This window comes from Drosophila subobscura, chromosome O (assembly GCF_008121235.1).
Source record: "Drosophila subobscura isolate 14011-0131.10 chromosome O, UCBerk_Dsub_1.0, whole genome shotgun sequence".
Lineage (NCBI taxonomy): Eukaryota > Metazoa > Arthropoda > Insecta > Diptera > Drosophilidae > Drosophila > Drosophila subobscura.
Genome location: NC_048533.1, coordinates 22738917 through 22753263, shown reverse-complemented (window position 1 = coordinate 22753263; position 14347 = coordinate 22738917). Strand labels below are relative to the sequence as shown.

The 14347-nt window shown below is 44.0% G+C and overlaps 8 protein-coding genes across 8 annotated transcripts; all 8 read left to right on the top strand.

Annotated features, from left to right (window-relative positions):
* Nucleotides 1-328: 328 nt before the first annotated feature.
* LOC117899265 (lysosomal aspartic protease) lies at nt 329-1753 on the top strand. Its single transcript, XM_034809159.1, has 2 exons — nt 329-528; nt 595-1753. The coding sequence occupies exons 1-2, from the start codon at nt 329-331 to the stop codon at nt 1748-1750; spliced, it is 1356 nt and encodes a 451-aa protein (XP_034665050.1). The 3' UTR covers nt 1751-1753.
* Nucleotides 1754-1979: 226 nt separating this feature from the next.
* LOC117899385 (aspartic proteinase A2) lies at nt 1980-3254 on the top strand. Its single transcript, XM_034809367.1, has one exon. The coding sequence runs from the start codon at nt 1994-1996 to the stop codon at nt 3155-3157; it is 1164 nt and encodes a 387-aa protein (XP_034665258.1). The 5' UTR covers nt 1980-1993; the 3' UTR covers nt 3158-3254.
* Nucleotides 3255-3666: 412 nt separating this feature from the next.
* Nucleotides 3667-5158, top strand: LOC117899384 (lysosomal aspartic protease). Its single transcript, XM_034809366.1, has one exon. It carries the CDS (start codon nt 3717-3719, stop codon nt 4905-4907), a length of 1191 nt encoding a protein of 396 aa, XP_034665257.1. The 5' UTR covers nt 3667-3716; the 3' UTR covers nt 4908-5158.
* A 256-nt stretch (nt 5159-5414) lies between these two features.
* On the top strand, nt 5415-5977 carry LOC117899395 (follistatin). Its single transcript, XM_034809380.1, has 3 exons — nt 5415-5633; nt 5689-5841; nt 5907-5977. Exons 1-3 carry the CDS (start codon nt 5459-5461, stop codon nt 5918-5920), a joined length of 342 nt encoding a protein of 113 aa, XP_034665271.1. The 5' UTR covers nt 5415-5458; the 3' UTR covers nt 5921-5977.
* A 236-nt stretch (nt 5978-6213) lies between these two features.
* Nucleotides 6214-6830, top strand: LOC117899394. The gene is made up of 3 exons (XM_034809379.1): nt 6214-6481; nt 6539-6691; nt 6756-6830. The coding sequence occupies exons 1-3, from the start codon at nt 6298-6300 to the stop codon at nt 6764-6766; spliced, it is 348 nt and encodes a 115-aa protein (XP_034665270.1). The 5' UTR covers nt 6214-6297; the 3' UTR covers nt 6767-6830.
* A 935-nt stretch (nt 6831-7765) lies between these two features.
* Nucleotides 7766-8357, top strand: LOC117899392. Its single transcript, XM_034809376.1, has 2 exons — nt 7766-8183; nt 8245-8357. Exons 1-2 carry the CDS (start codon nt 7805-7807, stop codon nt 8292-8294), a joined length of 429 nt encoding a protein of 142 aa, XP_034665267.1. The 5' UTR covers nt 7766-7804; the 3' UTR covers nt 8295-8357.
* A 79-nt stretch (nt 8358-8436) lies between these two features.
* On the top strand, nt 8437-9547 carry LOC117899388 (histidine-rich glycoprotein). Its single transcript, XM_034809372.1, has 2 exons — nt 8437-9314; nt 9376-9547. The coding sequence occupies exons 1-2, from the start codon at nt 8771-8773 to the stop codon at nt 9435-9437; spliced, it is 606 nt and encodes a 201-aa protein (XP_034665263.1). The 5' UTR covers nt 8437-8770; the 3' UTR covers nt 9438-9547.
* Nucleotides 9548-10563: 1016 nt separating this feature from the next.
* Nucleotides 10564-11194, top strand: LOC117899391. Its single transcript, XM_034809375.1, has one exon. It carries the CDS (start codon nt 10623-10625, stop codon nt 11079-11081), a length of 459 nt encoding a protein of 152 aa, XP_034665266.1. The 5' UTR covers nt 10564-10622; the 3' UTR covers nt 11082-11194.
* The last annotated feature ends 3153 nt before the right edge of the window (nt 11195-14347 follow it).

Here is a 14347-nt window from a genome sequence, read left to right as displayed (position 1 = left end):
ACTATTTTCCATCTCGTCGTGACTAACATTGTCTTGCATTTAATGGACTCCTTAGCACCTAATTTTTGCAATGCAAATATTGAATCACAAAGATTGTCTTTGATCTATTTTTAAGCCTTGTTTGTCTTTGATAGATCACGCTCAGACTGGTTGCTATTTGCTCTTTCTCTCGCGTTGGTTGGCTGGGAAATTCCGACTTTCCAAGCAGCTGTTTCCCACTGACCTTGGCTGACAGTCTACATTTTCGACTAGGCCTGCGACTATAAAACCAAATTGGCCAGAATGGCCGTGGTTAGTGTTCCATTAGCTCTCCTAATTAAGACTCAAAATGCGTTTGAAACTTTTGCTGTTCTGTGCTCTCGTTTGCCTTATCGTTGTCCTGGCCGAGGGCAGGGAAAGAAGGGCCAGCAGCCGCAGACCTCAGGGACTCAGGCAGCAGAGGATTACACGGAATGTGCGGCAGGCCAACAGGCAGTCTGCCAGGACAAGACCCAGCAGCAGCACCCGCAAACTGAGTGCCGTCAAGAAGTCGAGCAAGAAGAGCCAGGCAGCCAGGAAAATTAAAAACAAAAACAAAGCCAAAACCAATGCCAGTGCCAAATCAAAGACCAAAGCATTAACCACACAGTCCGTGAGGAGTGCATCTGGATCTGGATCTACCACCCTGCCGCTTGACTTTCAACAGAACTTTGTGCGCACCACCAACAATCTGCGATGGGAAAAGTCCTTCCTGGCTAGCCGCTATGGCCAGAGTTTTGCAACGACCACGGGATCCAGGATTGCGCTGACTAACACGGCCAACATGGAGTACACCTGCAAGATGAACATTGGCACACCGAAGCAGATCTTCACCATCCTGCCCGACACAGGCAGCTCCAACATTTGGGTGCCTGGACCCAAGTGCACCAGCAGAGCGTGCAAGATCCACAAGAAATATCACCCGGCCAAGTCCAGTACCTACACGAAGGTCGGCACCGCCTTTGCCATCACCTACGGCTCGGGCAAAGTGACGGGAACGCTGGCCAAGGACACCGTGCGGGTGGCGGGTCTGGCTGTCACGAATCAGACATTTGCGATGACCACCAAGGAGCCGGGCACAGCCTTTGTGGCGTCGAACTTTGATGGCATCCTGGGCCTGGGCTTTCGCAGCATTTCCGTGGACAATGTGAAGACGCTGGTGCAGAACATGTGCTCGGAGGGCGTCATCTCGAACTGCGTCTTCAGCATCTGCATGAGGGGCGGTGGTAACTCCAAGCGTGGCGGCGCACTCATCTTTGGCAGCACCAACACCACAGCTTACACTGGGTCCGAAACCTACACCTACACTCCCGTCACCAAGAAGGGCTACTGGCAGTTCGATCTGCAGGGCTTCTATTTGGGCAGCACAAAGGTAAGCGGCAGCACCCAGGCCATTGTGGACTCGGGCACTTCGCTGATTGCAGCGCCCACGAGTGCCTTCAACAAGATCAACAAGATCCTCGGCTGCACAGTGACCTCCAGCGGCGAGTGTTGGATGAAGTGTTCCAAGAAGGTGTCGGATGTCACCTTTGTTATTGGCGGCAAGAAGTTTGTGATGGCCGGGAACAAGCTGAAGCTCAAAGTGAGGACTACAAAGGGCAACACCATTTGCATCTCGGCGGTGTCTGACATGGGCACGAGCTTCTGGATACTGGGCGATGCCTTCATCAGGCAGTTCTGCACAGTGTTTGATGTGACTAGGAGCCGCATTGGATTTGCTGCCTCATCATGAACATAATTTGATTGATTTTTGGATGCAACGTTTATGCTTGAGACTGATCTCAAATAAAAGATGTATCTATGCCAAAGAGAAGTTCACTCACTCCACTGTAGCAGCTGCTTAACTAATGAGTTTTACTTTAACTATTAGATTTAATTATGCCTAACAGATGCGCTTACATGAGCGAGCACTCAGTAGGGCTCTCGCCAAAATGGAAGCTGAGCTGGTTCAGTGTTCGGTGTAAGCTCATCGAACATGGCTCGAGTTTTGTTTTTCCTCAGCCTCAGCTTGGCTGTGACCTTTGGCAGCTGTCGCCAGCTACGCATATCGCTGCATGGCGTGGAAAACCCTTTAGGGTCGGAGCTGTTCAATCGATTTCTCTCCATCAACTCGAGCACATCCAGCAACGAGACTGACAAGATCCGACTGCCGCTGAGGAATCGTAATAATGTGGAGTACTTTGGCATCGTCAGCATGGGTACGCCCAAGCAGATGTTCAAGGTGATGCTGGACACGGGCTCCTCGAACACCTGGCTGCCATCGAGCAACTGCGCGCGCAGCAATTGGGCCTGCCAGAACCACAGGCGCTACGACTCCTCCAGGTCCAGCAGCCATGTCAAGGATGGACGCAACTTTACGCTCTTCTACGGTGCTGGCAGTGTGATTGGTTACCTCTCAAAGGACACGTTACACTTTGGAGGGAAGGAACTGCCAAACCTGATCTTCGGTGAGGCCATGTTCCAGTACCAGGAGGTATTCGATTCGGTGATCTTCGACGGCATTGTAGGTCTGGGTCTGGGCGAGCGTGCCTGGGCCAATTCGACGCCCTTCCTGGAGCTACTCTGTGAGCAGCATCTCGTGGATGAGTGTATTTTCTCCGTGTACCTACGACGCGTGCCGGGCTCTTTGCGAGGCGGCGAAATCATCATCGGCGGCATCGATAAATCCCGCTTTAGTGGCTCCATTCATTACGTTCCGCTCACGGAGTACGGCTACTGGAAGTTTGAGATGACTAAAGTATCCGTGGGCCTGGAGAAAATCGATGTGGGTGTGAGTGCCATTCTCGACACGGGCACTTCCAATATCCTGATACCCGAACAGAGCTACGACATCCTGCACAAGGCGCTGAAAGCCACGTCTGATTATGGTCTAAGCTTCGTCACCTGCGAGCTCGATTCGCTGCCAAATATCAAACTGCTGATTGCAGGCAGAACATTTCCCATTACGCCCATGGATTACGTGAAGGAAGTGCTGCTCGAGGACAACATTAAAGTGTGCATAACGCGCTTTTCGCCCATCAATCTGAACTTTTGGATACTGGGCGATGTGTTTCTGGGGCGCTATTACACGGTCTACGATGCGACAGAGAAGCGAGTCGGTCTGGCTAGAGCCGTGCCAGATGTTGCAATGGGAGGGTAGAGTTCAAATGCTAGAAATTCAGTGACCCACAGATCAAAGTACACATTTTTGTGACTGTTTTCCGTGTACGAGTAACCGAGAAAAATAAATTCAAATATAGAAAAATTCGCAAATAATATCTAAGTCGGAAAAATAAATACTTGCCGCCCGAATCAATATATTTAAATAGTGAATTACCCAATTAAAATCTGTAAATATATACGCTGTGCAGAATTTTCCCTTCTTTCCCACTCATTCATTGAACTGTTTGCTTCCAATCTCCAACACCTCGGTACCACTGTGCGCGCTGGAACTTATTTTGTTGTTGCTTATTCGCTGATTTGTTTATTTACGAGTACTCGCATGTACAATTAAATGAGCTGTTTATCTGCTGAAACATTGAAATGCGTTCAATTTCAACATTAACCGATTCATTCGACCGATTTGAGTGTACCATTTTGAGCACCAGACAGACATGGGCCATAAAATTGCCCCATTTATAGGCAGTATAAAACAATCGCGGCCAGAATCTGATCCAATTAGTTGGAATTAAATCTGCGGTGCGTTCGGTTGGTCAACAATGTTGCGCCTCCTCTGGCTGCTGTCCGTCTGGGCCCTTTGTTGGTTGGGGACCAAGTCGGAGGATCATCAGCTGATACGCATACCCATGCAGCGACAGGCATCGTTTATGGCCACACGGCGACAGCACCGAGCGGGGAAAACTTCGCTCTACGCCAAGTACAATCTGGCCAAAGGTGCCACAGCGATGGTGCAGCGCAGCAGCGGAGCCAGTGAGCCGCTGGACAATCGCCAGAATCTGGAGTATGCTGGTCCCATTAGCATTGGCACACCACGGCAGCCCTTCAATATGCTCTTCGACACGGGATCTGCCAATCTGTGGGTGCCCAGTGCAGAGTGCTCGGCCAGGAATGTGGCCTGCCAGCACCATCATCGCTACAACGCCTCTGCCTCGAGCAGCCACGTGGCTGATGGCCGCCGCTTTGCCATAGCCTATAGCACGGGACATCTCTCTGGCATGCTGGCTCAGGACACGGTTGCTGTTGGTCGCCTGGTGGTGCAGAATCAAACATTTGGCATGGCCATCCACGAGTCTGGCTCCACCTTTTTGGATACAAACTTTGCTGGCATTGTGGGCTTGGCCTTTCGTTCGCTTGCGGAGCAGCAGGCCACTCCGCTCTTTCAAAACATGTGCGATCAGGGCTTGGTGGAGCAGTGTGTCTTCTCCTTCTACCTGAAGCGGAATGGCAGCGCCCGGCAGGGTGGCGAGCTGCTCTTCGGTGGCATCGATGCCAAGAGATTCACGGCGCCACTCACCTACGTGCCCCTCACCCATGCCGACTACTGGCAGTTTCAGATGCAGAGCGTGGAAGTTGATGGCAAGACCATCAGCCAGGGGCGTCAGGCAGTGGCGGATACTGGCACCTCGCTGCTGGTGGCCCCGCCCCGAGAGTATCTGATCATCAACAGCCTCCTCGGGGGTCTGCCCACGGCCAGTGGCGAGTACTTGCTCCGCTGCTCGGAGATCGATCGCCTGCCGGAGATTGTCTTCGTGATTGGGAGCCAGCGCTTTGGGCTGCTGCCAAGGGACTACGTGATGCAGGTGGCCAACGATGATGGCTCCTTGGTGTGCCTGTCAGCGATCACATTGATGGACACGGACTTCTGGATACTGGGCGATGTCTTCATTGGGCGCTATTACACGGCCTTCGATGTGGCCCAGCGGCGGATTGGCTTTGCTCCAGCCGCTTAAATAACACGTTTTGTGGTTTGTGTTTCTATTTCCTACAAAATCTTTGACACAAAATGAACCACAGAGAGAGAGAGAGAGCGCTCCAAAGAGAGTTAGTTAATGGAGAACAGCGAGAAACCAGTTTGCGGCTAAAACAGCTGACAAAGTCACGTTCAGGTTCGGCGAGCCCATTGAATATATTAGCCACACGTTACTCAGTCAATTTTGCACTGGGTATATTTGGTACACTCGGATCGAGTTACCCAACAAATATATTGCTTAGAAGTATCCAAAACTCGAGACAACATTCGGTCATATATTTTATTATTTAATATGAATATTTATTGTTACTGAGCATCCCCGTCGTCGAGCACTCTCCATTGCCCTGCTATCAGCTGAAACTCATGTATATAGAAACCCAAAAACACCGCGGAAAATTCCCCCACACACGTCGAATATTGACACTAATGAATACATATTTCGATAGCCCTGGTCGGGCCCCCCAGCTAGAGCTATATAAACTCATCAAACGAGCACACACCTGGCAGTAGTTTCTGATCAATATACTAAAAATGAAGTCATTTCTCTCGCTCTGTGTGATTCTCGCTGTGGCTCTGAGCCAAGTCGAAGCCAGTTGTACCGGGGACTGTCCGAACACGGAGGAAGTTGTCTGGGCTCTGGGTCCTAATTGCCAAGTCTTCCGGAATAAGTGCTACTTTGACAAGGCGAATTGCACTCGCAAGCCACGTAAGCAAAAAAGTTTGTCTCCCAGATAGGTTCTGTAAGTATAAACTTCTTACAGCTCTGACCATCACCACCAAGGAGGAGTGCCAGAAAAAGTGCGCGGACATATGTCCAGCAATCTATCAGCCTGTATATGTAATTCAGAACGGAAAGACGCGAACCTTTGGCAATGCTTGCGAAAAGAATGCTCACACATGTCGCACGGGCGAAAGTAAGTTTACTCCGCAAACATTTAAAGTGTTTCCATATAAATATTTATTATTTATTCATTTACAGCTTTTGTAGAATAACTACAACAAATTCCTGAAGAAACTTGATTCGTGTTTGGAAATAAATTTAAAAAGCCTGTGAATGTTGTTTGTTTTTGGGCATAAATCATAGATCTTGGTCAGCATAGAACTTGAAAAATTGACACTTGATTGCAAGAAGTTTCACACGTTAGATCACTGGGTATCTCGTAGGCGACCAAGCTTCTTTCTGCCACACCAAAAACCCGATCCGCAGAGAACAGTGGCAGTAGAGCAGAAAAAGTCCCCGAATCTGGCACGCCTGTATTGACTTTGAGAAACATTTCTATAGACCTAGATAGGCTGCCAGTATATAAGCTCATCATCAGGTTGGGGTGGAGTTAGTTCTTCCGCAAATTCCGCTGTCAGCAGTTCGCAAGATGAAATCCTACTTTTTTGTGACTCTCTGCCTGGTGGTGGCTCTAAGCCAAGTTAGCTCCAATTGTACCGGCGACTGTCCGGACACGGAGGAGGTTGTCTGGGCTCTGAGCCCGAATGGTGACAGTTGCAGTGTCTTCCGCAATAAATGCTACTTCATTCAGGCGAACTGTGTTCGCAAACCAGGTGCGCAAATCAGTTGATGACCAAGAATCATTCTATAAATAATTGTGATTCCCACAGCCCTGATCGAGAGCACCAAAGAGGAGTGTCAGAAATTCTGCCCCCAGATCTGTCCATTATTGTATCGTCCCACATCAGGCAATTACAAGGGTCAGACCCGAGAGTTCAGCAACGATTGCGAGAAAAATGCTCACATCTGCCGCACTGGAGAGAGTAAGTGTGCCTTAGAATCGCGTTAATTAAATTGTATTTAACACATATTTACATTTCGTTGCAGCTTTTTTGTAAAACAATTAAAAAGGTTTGAACATGTAAATGACTTGTTGGTTTAAATAAAGCAATTTATCGGCAATCTGTGTTGTATTTCGTATATCTTTGACACATTGGGCATTGCATAACTTTTATCTTTACCTTTATCTTCTTATATATGTTTACAGTTTATCTACAGTTGAACAAACGCTGCTTTTGTGAACTTTTCACAAAACAACTTATTGATTTTTGATCTTTATTCTATATACTTAGCTGTGTGTTTTTCTATATACCAAATAAACGTGTCACAAATTGCGAGCTTTGCTTATTTAAACAGAGCTCAGAATGGCTGATGTGAAGCTCTTGCTCACTTTTTGCACAATACTCTCTTTGATATTTGCCATACTTTGCTCAATTTGTGAATTATAATTTTCGCAGATAACATTTAATTGAATATTCATCAGAGTGACAATAAAGGCTTTGTTTTAAGCATTTTGTTAACATTGCCTTGGAAATAATATGGGTATATTTTTCATTTAGAATGTAAACACGTTGTCTATCAAAGATCTTCGCAATAATTAAAAAAAAGAAATAAATCCCCGAGCTCAGAACTAATAAGCAGTTAGTATCATCAGGCTACTATTATTAACCCGCAAAATGCCAAGCAGTTTATTTTTTTGCATTTAAGCTAAGAACTTAGAATTTATACAATTTCTTAGACTATAAAGAATCAGGCAATTAATTGGCAATTTTATTTTACACATTCTAAAAACTTTTTAAAAATATAAATTGGTATTTAATAATGTAAATGCAATATATAATCAATGATAAGGTAAAAAGTTATATCTAAATCATGAAAATGTAATAATTTTTGAACTATTAATAATATGGAAATATTGCTAACCGATTTCCCTTTTTTCATTTATTTCATTAATCCCAAGAGCCAATGCATCGGGTCATTAAAGCCCTAGTCGACAAATAGACGGTTAAGCTAGCAAATCATGGGCTGTAATCATATAAATATTGACAGCAGCTGTATGCGCTGATCAGTTGCTGGACAAACAAACATCAAAAGAGATGCACGGAACCATAAAGCTGATATTGGCGCTGGGCAGCCTGCTCTCCCTTATGGGATGCATTCGGGCAGAGGCGGCGCCACTTTTCGACTGCAGTGTGAAGTTCAGGTGCTCGGCGGAAAAGGACTTTGTCTGGGCCACAGCCGACGAGCGCTGCTTTGTCTTTCACAATAAATGTCTGATGAGGGTGGAGCAGTGTGCTCGTACTGCCAGTGGAAAAACGGAGCTGATCGAAACAGATAGGGAAACCTGCAAGCCAATCTGCAACAAGATCTGCCTGGACTTGTACGATCCGGTGTGTGCGCAGATCTTCCAGGAGGAGTACATCACATTCAGCAACGAGTGTGAGATGCGCAACTCCCTTTGCGATAATGAGAGACGTGAGTAGACAAATTACTAGAAGTATTCTGTTCTTTTGATAACAAACATTGTTCCAACTAGCTTACTCTTACTATGCCACTGGGGAATGTGTCGAGAGTCCAGTGGGATAGTTAATCACAATAATAATGTGTATGTGTGTTGTAAGCAAAATAAAGCAATCTCTGACTACAGAATACCGGTTTTTAGTCGCTGGCTTTTAGCACGTGTTACCGAGTTCAGCTAACTCAGTGTGACCTGCTGGATAGGGCAGAGGACAAAGCTCTTGGAGCTCGAGGAGGAACAACTGGATCAATGGGGCAACTCCGGCTGAATCATGCTTTTTTTGCTTATGATTTATGTGTTCCGTTCATTTGCGTACTTTTTGGATTTTTTGCTTGGGTTGAGATGTCTTTGCAGTGCTTATCTTTTAATTAATTCTGAAAATGTTTTGGTAATTGTCACTAAGTTTTGACTTTGCCGTCGCACGAGTAAGAGCTGCGACTATAAAAGTGGCAACTTCTACCGAAAACAGCATCATTTGAATTTCAAGCAACAATTTGGGATCTTCAAGAAACAAATCTAATCTTTAAAAGCGAACTGCAACAAAATGGCTTGTTTAATTGTACTTCTGTGTGCCCTGTGTGTACTGGCGCAAGGATCGCATCTGTCGCATGTCGGTCACGGATCATATCCCGAAGCTCATGGTCTTGGACCTGTTTCGGTGGGACGTGAATATCTCCCGGTGGAACACGGATCTCTCCCAATTGGACATGGTATTTCCCATCACTATGGTGCTGCAGCTCCACATGGACACCATCTGCCTCTTGCAGGCCAGGAATATTCCCAGCATCACGGTCATTTAACTGCACATGGCACAGTACCGGCTTCCATTGGCGCTTCTCATCATGTGTTTGGGTCAGAATCATATCATCAGGTGGCTCCTCATCATCATCAACATCATGGGGTATCGGCTTCAATTTTGGCTGGAGCTGGACATGGTCATGTGCATCGTAATCGCAATTGCCATGCCATCCACTGCCCCAATTCGATCAGTCACACCTATGCCTCCGATGGACATTACTGCTACAAACTGAACAACTCCTGCGACCTGTCCATTGCCAACTGCAAGCGTCGCAATGAACTGAAATCACGTAAGACGTAAACTATATTTATTCCACCTGTTTTATATCTAATCGTTCTCTTTCTTTGCAGTCCTAAGGCCCATCACTCATGGTGAATGTCATCATCTGCCTAGAAGTGAAAAACCCTACTAAGACATTCCTTTGCCCAAAGAACAATCCTCTGACCAAACAAGTTTCTAGTAGAAGCTGCTTGATATTTTCTGTTACTCTTTTTGTTACGAATAAATGCAATTTTTAAAGAATTTTAGATCTATTTTTAAGCACCGAAGTGCTGAGAGTTACCTTCCATTTGGTATTTTCTTTCCAGATTTATACGATAACCGATTAATCATGATATTCATCTGATTCAAAATTGAATACAAATCGAATGCAATAAGTTCACTTTAATACATTTGTTGTATGTAATTGCTTTCAATCTTATTTCTAATTAAAATGCAGCTACGTTGGTCTTGTCTGTTAATAACGATTTGGTGTAAGACATATTTAAATAAAATTGTGTGCAGCATTTTAATTAAAGTCGTTTATAATTATTTTTGTTGTGACCGCTAAGGAACAGTTAAGCACAGTCATTTTAAGCATTATTAAATGTGATATAAAGTATTATAATAATGAGCCCGATTAAATTTTTAGTATCTCAGAAAATGTGTAAACTTAATTTCGAGCCCCCAAAATCAGCTACGTTTCCTCGTAAGAAGATTAAGGCGAAACTCTGAAATTACTAAAAGCTATATGTGAACATATCTCTGCAATTAGTCTATCTAATGGTAATTCTTAGATAAGATAAAAACTAATAAATAATCTTTTTGACAATGAACTATCTGCTACGGGTATCCATGGTATGGCATGACTGCTGCTCATTAAATAGGATTTTGATTTGACATTCTGATGTTTGAATCCATGGGAAAACAATCTACTATATAGCTATGAATGAATACCGTGTTAAAAATTGTCCGAGGCTATTTCTGAAGTTTGTCAGGTATCAAGATGTTGACGATCACAGAATAACAAGTTTAAAAAATGAAGATTGCCATTTCAGAAAGTTGAAAGTGCAAAGAACTTGGGAATGTGAAAAACTGGATCAATGGGAAATCTCAAGTGCATTTGCTTGGAACCACATTAGAAAACAATTACATTTCCAGACTTGTAATTTTAAAATCTTTTTACCTTTAATTTTAACAAAAAACATAATAAATTAAATTTTAATGTTTAGGCTCTGGAATTAAGTATAAAAGTTCCCAACTTTGGCAGAGGTAGCATCAGTTGTCTCTTGAGCATCCCATAAGCCTTTTATAACTCAATCAGTTTCTCAATATCAATATGGCATTCCTTATTATGAGTATGCTCAGTATCCTGGTCGTCTTGGCCCAAGGATCGCAACTTCCTACAGTTGGACAAGTATCAACCGTAGGATCTCCTCATACCTCAGGCTTCGTTTCATCTGGCTCTGGAGGTATCCATGCTGCTTCTCAAGGCCACTATCGGCCTGTCATTGGATCAGCTGTGCCCCAGCCTCATCGTCCTGTGATTGGCCATGGATCAGTTGTTTCAGTTCCTGCTGGTGCAACTCGTCGCGTGTCTGGATCTCGCCATCAAAGTGCTCTTCCCGTCGCTGCTACTTACCCACAGGCTTCTGGAACATACCAACGGCTTGCTGCAGCCCCAGTAATCGGTTCTCGCCCTCGTCAGATTGTGGGCTCAGTTTTACCTGTTCATCAGCCTCAGGGTGCATATGGAAATGCTCACCAGAATCGCAATCACCAACAGAAACCCTACTAAGACTACCTGCAACCCAATGAACCGAATTGCTGGACAAACTTGTTTAATTTATCTATAATTCTTACTAATGTACAAATCATTCGTTTAATAAACTAATTGCAACTGAAACCCAATTTGAATAGGAAGCTTTCTAGATTTGAAAGATGTTTCCGGAAGAACTAAATATGAAAGTGGTTCCCAAATGTATAATTGGAAACGTACTTGATATCTAGAATACTTTTTTTCGAAAGCGAACACTTTGTCGATATGTTTTTACCTTGAAATGTTATTGCTGTAACCTTTGGTGATATTTTGTGAACTGAACAGCGTGGCCTGAGAAACGTTTCTGTGTCTGTGTCAATTATTTATTTCATTTATTAATTAAAGACCCGGTAATTTTGTTAGTACATGAAAAAATGCGTATTTAATCCATTAGAGAAATCCTTTGTCAGAATTCGATGGGCTTTCATTTGATCCTAAAGAAAATATAATTCTATGAGCGTTTAGACTTACCATTTTTGATGGAAGACCCCAATTTTCGGTTATTTAACTAGACTAATCGTAGCTTAAAATCAAATTTAAGACGTATAAATGTGTATGTACTTAGATGGTTACTAAATTGTTGTCTAAGCAATGGCTAGGAATTAAAAATTTTGGTGGTTTCTTGTGGAAAAATTTTACATTAAATTTCATTGACCTATTATTAAACAACAACAATCTGTGTCTGGCTTATCAAAGTTGGTAGAGTGAATCAGTTCGTTAACGTTTGAACTCTGCAACTTGATGACATGTAAATATTCTCGAGTTTGAGACACTCAGATTAACATTCTGGAGAGTTGAAAGTGCAACTTGAGTGTAAAATTTCCAGTTACAGTTTATTCACATTCCAGAGATTATCTTGTAAATAATTAGTTGACTGTTTTTAAGTTTGTTTCTGGAATAAAGTATAAAACTGCCCACATTCGGCATAGTTAGCATCAGTTGTGTCTTCAACATCCTATCCTTCAATACATCTACCACAAATATCCTTAATAAATATGGCATTCCGAATTGTTGCTGTGCTCTCTGTCCTGGCCGTTTTGGCACAGGGATCGCAACTTTCTTCTGTTGGCCAAGGATCAACCGTGGGATCTCGTACCTTAGGCGTCGTTCCATCTGGCCCTGGTCCTGTCTCTGCCGGTTCTCCAGGACGCTATCGCCCTGTCATTGGATCAGCTGTACCCCAGCCTAAGCGTCCTGTGACAGCCCCGGGATCAGTTGTCGCCGCTCCTGCTGGCGCCACACGTCGTGTGTCAGGATCCCGCCATCAGAGTGCTCTTCCTGTGGCTGCTCCTCGCCCACAGGCTACTGGATCTTACCCACGGGCTGCTGCTGCACCAGCCATCGGTTCTCGCCCTCGCCAGACTGTGGGCCCAGTTTCACCCATTCGCCAGCCTCAGGGTGCATATGGAAATCAGAAACCGAAACCCTACTAAGACTGCCGGCCACCCATTGAACTAAACTGTCAAGCGAACTATGTATAAGCTTCTTAAATATTAATTGCAAATAAAATACAATCGTATTTACATGAGATGGTAGTCCTCTTTATCAGAAAGCTACAAAGTAGGCAATAGCTTTGTCTCTAAAATCTTAACAAAAACCATCAAATCCATCGCTGACATATTCAAGTAATTAAAAGTGCTTGACAGTGTCACAAGAAGTCAGCAGCTTATGTGTGTTTAGAGGTAATTGGTAAGACACATTTTGAAAGTTAATTAAAGCAAGTCAAAATAACGAGCCACTGCAGTGTAAATAGCATGTCAATAAATTTAACTTGCATGCATTACATGTCTTGCCAGAGATTAACCGCTCCACACTTTTTTGGCCAGGCTCCTCTGGCAATGTATAATACATGAAGTGCTGGCCAGCGCAGAAGCCTCTTTTCATACAATTATGGCATATCTATCATTACAAGCTGCTATTGGCTTAATTGGCATATAGAAGACTTCATTAAGGCTTCCATTTGCCATTTCCAGAAAACAAGAAACAATCATTATTTGGGTGGAAGGGAAATTGAACATTTCCACATACTCATAGGCTCGAAATAATAAGAAATGAATGCGAAATGGTGTCCACGGTAACCTTGCCATATACGGCTCAGGGTCAGTTTATTATCCACAACAATGAAAGCAAATTAGGCTTACGATTGTCTAAGAAATGGCAAATCCAATTGCTTTGATGGTCGAGCAATAACCAAAAACAAAATCTGTATCAAAAATGATATGTCATGCTGGCCAGAGTTTGAGTAAAATTACGTAAATTGGCCAGGGATTGCCAATTTGAAAGTTCCCCCTTTCTTATGTATAAATTCCGAACCAGCTACAGACTGATCTTAGGTTACTGGGGCACTAATTCGTTTTTTATCTAATCATATACGAAGCATGTTGTTGACTCTTGTAAGCACTTCAAACACCACGGAACAATCTCTGGAAGCCATCTTAATCTGAAGTGAATTACTTTCAGCCAGTCAACACTTAACTCGAACTTTGGTAAAAGTACAAAAATATGCCAGTTAATTGGGAGCCTACTCGAGGCACAATTGCGCTCGTGACTCATACGCAATGTTGTCGCCAGCTGTGAGATCAGAGTGTGAACAATTTTTTGATTATTTATTTGTTGGGCTGACATGCAAGCTTTAGGGGTTTCGGGTTTCCAGTTTCTTGTTTTAATTTTAATTACATTTTTCGTATACAATTAGCTAACAAATCAATAAAAATAAGACAAAAACCAAGCGACAGAAATAAAACAAATAAGAAAAACATTGTGCGAGTATATCAGCAATTGCTCAATCGCTTCGATCAAATAACAAATAAGTTTGTGCCGAATATTGACATTTCGTAAGCATTTGAAAAGTGAACGCAGCAGCAGCAGCCGCGGCAGCAAGACCAACCGAAACACACACACAAAAAGAGAAGAAAAAACCGAAATGCAGTGCGTTGGTAAAAATCTTGAACATGTTAAGAATGCTGGCAAGGTTGTCTGCCGGAGCAGCAGCTGCTGCTATGGCACTACTGGGGCTGCTGGCGTGGGTCTTAGTCTCGATCCTCAAACGCCGTCTCAATCCGAGAGTCTAACTTAATTAAATTGGGTTTTATGTGCCGGACTGGATCGGCCGTTTGGGGCCTGCTGGTGCGCTTGGCCCAGTCGACCGTGGCGAGGTGAGGCTAATCAAATGGCCAAATTGTAGGCGCGTTACCATTCAATCCGTTGGCCGACGAGTAATGAGTTTTTATTTTGTCGGCTACACG

Bases quoted from the DNA above. Each gene is read 5' to 3' on its own strand.
- LOC117899265 (XM_034809159.1), top strand. From the start codon at position 329: ATGCGTTTGAAACTTTTGCTGTTCTGTGCTCTCGTTTGCCTTATCGTT. The intron at 529-594 runs GTCGAGCAAGAA...AACCAATGCCAG, and splicing joins AAACTGAGTGCCGTCAAGAA to TGCCAAATCAAAGACCAAAG.
- LOC117899385 (XM_034809367.1), top strand. From the start codon at position 1,994: ATGGCTCGAGTTTTGTTTTTCCTCAGCCTCAGCTTGGCTGTGACCTTT.
- LOC117899384 (XM_034809366.1), top strand. From the start codon at position 3,717: ATGTTGCGCCTCCTCTGGCTGCTGTCCGTCTGGGCCCTTTGTTGGTTG.
- LOC117899395 (XM_034809380.1), top strand. From the start codon at position 5,459: ATGAAGTCATTTCTCTCGCTCTGTGTGATTCTCGCTGTGGCTCTGAGC. The intron at 5,634-5,688 runs GTAAGCAAAAAA...AACTTCTTACAG, and splicing joins GAATTGCACTCGCAAGCCAC to CTCTGACCATCACCACCAAG.
- LOC117899394 (XM_034809379.1), top strand. From the start codon at position 6,298: ATGAAATCCTACTTTTTTGTGACTCTCTGCCTGGTGGTGGCTCTAAGC. The intron at 6,482-6,538 runs GTGCGCAAATCA...TGATTCCCACAG, and splicing joins GAACTGTGTTCGCAAACCAG to CCCTGATCGAGAGCACCAAA.
- LOC117899392 (XM_034809376.1), top strand. From the start codon at position 7,805: ATGCACGGAACCATAAAGCTGATATTGGCGCTGGGCAGCCTGCTCTCC. The intron at 8,184-8,244 runs GTGAGTAGACAA...TGTTCCAACTAG, and splicing joins CCTTTGCGATAATGAGAGAC to CTTACTCTTACTATGCCACT.
- LOC117899388 (XM_034809372.1), top strand. From the start codon at position 8,771: ATGGCTTGTTTAATTGTACTTCTGTGTGCCCTGTGTGTACTGGCGCAA. The intron at 9,315-9,375 runs GTAAGACGTAAA...CTTTCTTTGCAG, and splicing joins TCGCAATGAACTGAAATCAC to TCCTAAGGCCCATCACTCAT.
- LOC117899391 (XM_034809375.1), top strand. From the start codon at position 10,623: ATGGCATTCCTTATTATGAGTATGCTCAGTATCCTGGTCGTCTTGGCC.